General features: G+C 36.9%; 1 protein-coding gene across 1 annotated transcript; it reads right to left on the bottom strand.

Moving 5' to 3' along the window:
* Window positions 1-260: 260 nt before the first annotated feature.
* LOC150086233 (15-hydroxyprostaglandin dehydrogenase [NAD(+)]-like) lies at window positions 261-6207 on the bottom strand. The gene is made up of 8 exons (XM_090374834.1): window positions 6151-6207; window positions 4740-4833; window positions 4471-4594; window positions 4190-4296; window positions 4011-4107; window positions 1006-1082; window positions 533-678; window positions 261-357 (listed from the first exon to the last, which is right to left on the bottom strand). The coding sequence occupies exons 2-8, from the start codon at window positions 4830-4832 to the stop codon at window positions 261-263; spliced, it is 741 nt and encodes a 246-aa protein (XP_090230960.1). The 5' UTR covers window position 4833; window positions 6151-6207.
* Between the last annotated feature and the right edge of the window lie 408 nt (window positions 6208-6615).

Here is a 6615-nt window from a genome sequence, read left to right on the forward strand (position 1 = left end):
TCTTCAAATTGGCCAGCTGGCATTCTTTAATCGGCAAATATTCCGAGACTTTCTAAAATTAGATGAATCACTTTTCTTGGAAAAGAAACGCAAGTAAATTTTACGAGTAAATTCGGTATTTCTGATTTACAACCATCTTTGAATGTTTATTTTGTTGTTTAATTAATCCGTATACATTTAAAAAACACAACAACATTTATTGAGAAAATCAGTTTATTTCAATGATATTTCAATCTGTGGATTCCTGGAGTACCCGATTTTTAGACATAGTTAGGACCATCTTTGTCCACTTTCAAGCACGCTCCATTTTTACCGTCTTTCAGGAGCTTCAGCACACCTTGGGCAACATCAGACGGACTGGAAGGAATAACAGAGGATAGACTTATTGAAAATATAATTGTTCATGCACTAGTGATCAAAAGTTGAGGAAGAGGAATAAAAGGATATTTTACTGTCCATAAAAATATGGGTGACCATTTCAAATGCAATTTGCAGATTAAGAAGAAGGCAGTGGAATGAGTTGAATTCTTACCAAATAATTGAGAATTCCCGTACTAAATCTTCAATAATCTTATTATCTTTCTCATTCTGTACTGCATTAAAGTACAAGTCGGTCTCTACGAACGTGGGACAAACAGCACAAACTTTCACTCCAGATTTGGAAAAATGAAACTCGTTCTGCAAAGAGAGCCAAAGTAATCAAAATAAGTTTTGATTTTCACGTATTTATTAAAGAAAATACACTTGACCAACGTGTTGGTAACGAAATTTTGGTTAAAAGATGGTCTTACTAGACATTCAATAAAGGTTTCTAAATTACTGGAGGTTGGGTCTTCCATTGAGCCCTTCTTCAAACTCCATAGAATCATAAAATGAATGATGATTTTGTTTCTAATTTTCAATAAAACTAAAATTTTGTTATCAACATGTGGGTTAAGTGTCTGTTCATTGAAAATACTTCGATGACTCCAACGTGACTCCAGTAATTATGTTAGAAACACTTACCCCGTAACATCTGGTGAGTCCAACCACTCCGTACTTAGTCGCACAATAAAGTGGAGCTACAGCAAGTGGCAATAAGCCTGAAAAAAGATATTTTACTTTTTAAACGTTTATTCATTTTTTAAACATAATTATCTAATTCTGATTGCAATATCATAATGCATCATTCTAACTAGATTCACTTTGTTATTAGCATAAGTATTAATGGTGGTAAATGATGCAAGTTTTTTAGTTCTTCCTTGTATTTTTCCAAACTACCCACTTCCATAATTTTCTTAACAAACTGAAGTTTGTTACGAAAATCAACCACCGTTGGATGAAGGCAAACTTCCGCACATCCGACTTTGAACCATCCTTCCTCAATTTGAATTTATTCGCTTCTTTATTTGTACGATCTCAGCAAGATCATCACTCAGTTTATTGAATCCATCCAGAGCGTTATACATCTCAATTAGATCACATCGAAAGTGCCATACACTGCAATTTTCAGAACCAAAGCCTTTCTTGGCAAAAGAATCCCCCTCACCAATCTCGTTGCTTTTCTGTGTACTCGTTCCATCAACTCTACATCCTTCCTAAAATTAGGCCTCCAGACCTGTATGCAGAATTCAAGGTGTGGCCTGACCATTGCCTTATACAATGGAACTATCATCTCCTTGTCCCTGCTAGAAAAGTTCCTGTGTATCATTGACAAAATCCCATAAGCTGTCCTGGCAGCCTGTCCACTGCTCAGAGAACTTCATATCTAACTGCACAATTACTGCCAGTTCCATTTCATTTCCCACTACACTGATTGTATTAACACACAAGTTGGTACGATAATCTGGACTCATTGTTACCATATACATAACATTTGTCAATATTAAACTTCGATTACCATTTCTCAGCCCATCTGCCTCATTTTTCCAACTCTTCTTACAATAGCATGCATTGATTACTGTCGAAAACTACGCTGACAACCTTTGTATCATCTGCAAACTTAGACCACCTGATATACCTTCATCAATATCAAAAATAAATACAGAAAACAACAAAGGCCTAGCAACAAAGAACCCTGATTGATTCCACCAATGACATTATTTCACGAACAGCAGTGTCCAATAATAATCGGTTTCCCTCTTCTGCCACTCAACCATTCCTTCATCCATATCAGCAACTTGTCCTTAATGCCACACTACTCCAATTTGTACAACAGTCTTGTACGAGAAAAGTATCAAAAGCTTTCCTGAAATCCAAGTATGTGACATCAAAATTATTTTCTGCATTCCAGTTCCTTCGTTACTGCCTCATAGTATCCAATCAGAATGGTCAGACAAGATCGCCCTTTCACAAATCATACTCTGACTGCAGTATAATTATATTCATATCTAGATGGTTCTGCATTATTTCTTTAACCAGTCAATGGATTGTTTTCTCTGGAACAGAAGTTAAGCTAACAGATCTCTAATTACCCATGTTTCCTTTTGTTCCCCCTTTGTAAACTGGGGATAACTTGACATACCTCCAGTCCATAAGAACCTCTCTTTGTTGAGGGTTAGATCACCACCACGAGGCTGCTTCTGCGACTATGTGGGGTCCGGAGTTGTGCAGTACATTCCAGTTCATCAAGATTGTACCATTGGTGGCTAATGACCCAAACACTATGCACACTATGCATCAAGATTGTGGACATACGAGTACTTTGAAGCTGCTCTTTGGAGAAATTGCTGTGCGTCCGTATCTAGTTGGTGCGATTCTTCCGGACTTCTGGACTGGGGATGTATGGGAATGACAGTTATTATTCCTTGATATCATCATGACGTCATTAATTACATTAATCATTGACTATGCGCAAAGGTATTTTGTTTTTCCCGGATCCCTCATTGTGTCTTCATGGTGAGCTCAAGTAATTGTTCTATTTGGATTTTGAATAGGTCATTGTAACCTAAAAACATGACTTGTGAACGACTTACCTTCTAAAATTGATGGTACTCTGATTGTCTTTCTTTTTGATTGATAACGCTGATAGTGGATCCCTAGACCGGAAGAATGTGCCAGGGATGGTAGCCAGCCAATGGAAGTTGATGATGGTGGTGGTTGGGCTAAATGGCCAGTCAAACATTTACAACACAGCACACTTTACACTATTAAACGCCTTAAATTTAGAGGGATTCGTTTGTAATTCTCCTTTCTAAAGAAGGATGAAAAACCACCCAAATAATACAGTACAGTTTGGTTTTCAGTCTTATTTTCACACGGTATTAATCAAAAATTTCACAAATAAGCCTCGAAAGCATAAGTAAAAATTTAACTAAAGTCACGCATCACACCTTTTCTCTAAAATAAGACAACTGTATATACATTCACTGGCCAAAAAATTAGAAATTTCATATCAGAATATGAAATTTCAATTTCAATTTCATATTCTGGCATGGATTCCCTAGGTGTATGAGGGAGTCTAGCTCCAGACTGCACCACTCTTCCATCAGGATATTGCTCAACTACTGTCTTTTCTTCAGTAGATAAATGTGAAACTGAATTACCCTTTCTAACATATCCCAGATATTCGCCATTGGTTTCAGATCTGAAGAATTAGTCAGCCATGGTAGACACCATGGCTGACTAATTGGAAATCTTAGGAGGATTTCCCAAACCATTCAAATAAAATTTCTGCGCAGTTAATAGTTCTGTTGTCGTCTTGAAAGAATTTCATCGTAATACGTTTAAAAACAAAACATTGCAGAGTGAAATTGGTTCGATACGACTGAGCGATATTAAGTGGACATAACAAGACGGACCCAGTCCATACCAACAAAACACGAGACAGTCTGGATGCATCACCTATCTTCCCATTACTGGGCCAACTATGAAGCTGCAAGATAACCTTACGATGTTTATCAAATACCAAGGAATTTGTGATCAAACCATCTAGAAACTTACAGTTCCACACCTCAACTATCTGGTGGTCCAATTTCAAAAAGTTTCTAATTTTTTAACCAGTCGAATTTTTCCTACAACTGATCTATTACCTGCTATGGATGCGGTGTTTATTATAGTTCCACCCTTTCCACCCTTGTCTTTTCCCATGAATCGGAGACCTAGCTTGTTACCACGGACAACACCAGCCTGGAAACAATAACGAATTGTATATTAAAGATTAGTTTCAATTACATAATTCATTTTTTTGTGTAGTTGGAATAATACTCACCAGGTTAACCTGTATCATCAGTTCCCAGTTCTTCTCTGAATATATTCCTGCGTTATTGATGACAATGTCCACTTTCCCCATCTTGGAGATTACTTCCCTGAATACACCTTCAAATAAAAATCGTGAATGAGTTATGGAATTTCTTGTGTGGTTCTTTGGCTGCAATTAAATTATTATATTTTAGAAAATGAGTTTAATATCAAACTTGTTTCCACTTGGCTTCTTTAATTCTTACAGACACCATCTGGTAATTCTGTCTCTTTAAGAATAACGTGATTTACCTTCGAATTCAGCTCCTGAAGTCACGTCGCATTTAACAAACATCGCAGCTCCTTTTCCATGTTTCTTGTTGATCTCCGAACTTGTGGATTGACCTTTCTCCTCATTGGTATCGGCTATACATACCTAAAGAGGAAGCATTCCATGTTAATCTTGGATGGATGGAAAAGTACCAGAAATTATAATAATTTAAGTTTGTACAAGAATTTACTACTCTAAAGAAAATTTATGAGAGGATTATTATCTAAGAGAGAGAAGGGATGTGCCTCACCTTACATCCCTGCTCTGCAAGGGCCTCGCTTATGGCCTTTCCTATTCCTTGGGCTGCTCCAGTCACGATAGAAACTTTTCCTTGTAGCTCCATTCTGAATAATAAGAAACCACTTAGCAAGTATTACCTATTGGGTTGTTTGTTCATTAGCAAAGAAAAATGCAAAGATTATTTTCTTTGATACATTTCAAAATCTTTTCAAACCTTAAAACTCAGCGCACTGTAAAGATTTACCAAACGGCAGGACAGTTATCCATTCCTTAGCTTTTCTCGCCAATTGCAAGCAGTTCTAAAAACAAGGAAATATTGAAAAAGATCTATTAGGATTATATTGAAAATTATTATATCGAACATCGATTCAGGATCCCAAGAGAACGAAAAGCGTTGGTATTAGCACATGTCCAATATAGCTTTCTTACAGAATTACAGCCTGTTTTGTTTTTCAGCAATTATCCACCTTAAAATGGCCATCTTACGCTGGAACACACTTCTGACCATGCCTCTTCATGGACTGCCTGATGAGTTCCAGATATTGTTTGGATTTGCTAGAATCTTTGTTCTGCACTTTGGCGAAATGTCTGTATCACAGAACACAATCAATTTAACAAAGCAGTATGGCCATAGTTGCCGATGCTCCAAAACTAATTCCATAACAACTCTATATAATGAAGATATGGTCCGATCCAGCAAGAGGGGATGAGGAATTTCATTAGGGTGAGTATAGCACAATCAGGAGGGACAGGGACTGTGGAAAGAGAGGTGATGCATGCTTCTGAAAGCGATCAGACTCAATCCATCTGAACATGATCTGACTCAGGGTCAGATCATGTTCAGATGGATTGAGTCTGACGTAGAAACCAACTACAGAAAGTTCTCTTCAGTAAGGGCTTATAAACCTTGAATGTGTTACAAATAAAGCCTTTTCTTCCACTCAATTCAGGGCACTCATCTCCCACTGAGCAGTTCTGGTGATTGATCTACCATCATCTGAAACAAAGTACTTGTTGAATGGTCCTGAATCTCCAAGACGCTCCCGCAAATCTCCAAAAGGGCTTTTTATGTGACACGAAAATTCGGACAGCTTCCGGTATACGAGTTTATTAATTACTTAATATCATTAATTAAATAAAATATTAATGTACACGAGTGGAACTAAAATACTAAAGGAGTTAAAGGCAAACTTTCCAATAAGCCGAACACAAGTAGGAGCAATTGGCTGACATTATTTACTGATGGTTCATTGCTCCTTCTCTACACCAGTTTTCCTCAGTCTTTTTAAAACTAAACATTTAAAAAAGTTTAATTAATGAATAAATACTATTTTTTCCACCGATTTAGAACAATAAAACAGAATGGAACATTTCCGATATTCCACATAATTTTAAATCTTTATATTTTCGGGAAAACTTACCTCCTGCCTCGGTGTTCTCTTATGGAGTCACAACAACAAAATACAATATCTTTGCAATTCTATTGTGTACCCTGTACCTACTGATAAACCCCAAATCGCGATATCTCTGTCTTTGTGCCAAGTTACGTCATCGCCAACTAGATTACTACCAGAAAGTTGAAAACTTGGAAATATTAATTCTTAAATCCCTTGTTTGTCACGCCACTGTTTAATCCCTATTGTTTTACAGTTGAGTAATTTTACAGCATTTTCCAAGTTTGTTACTTTCCTTGACTAGGGTATATCTACCAGGAGCAAAGGTTGATAACGTTGTAGAGCAGATATCATCTTTTAAGGGCACAAATGATGATATTCTTGTACACGTTGGCACTAACGACATTAAGAGTAGGAAACCGGCGTAATTACACAAGTACAGGTCACTGTTGAATTACGGTTGAATTTGAAAGTGTCTACAACTCTACCCAG

Source organism: Mastigoproctus giganteus, chromosome 5, assembly GCF_048544385.1.
Source record: "Mastigoproctus giganteus isolate SK-2022 chromosome 5, ASM4854438v1, whole genome shotgun sequence".
NCBI lineage: Eukaryota > Metazoa > Arthropoda > Arachnida > Uropygi > Thelyphonidae > Mastigoproctus > Mastigoproctus giganteus.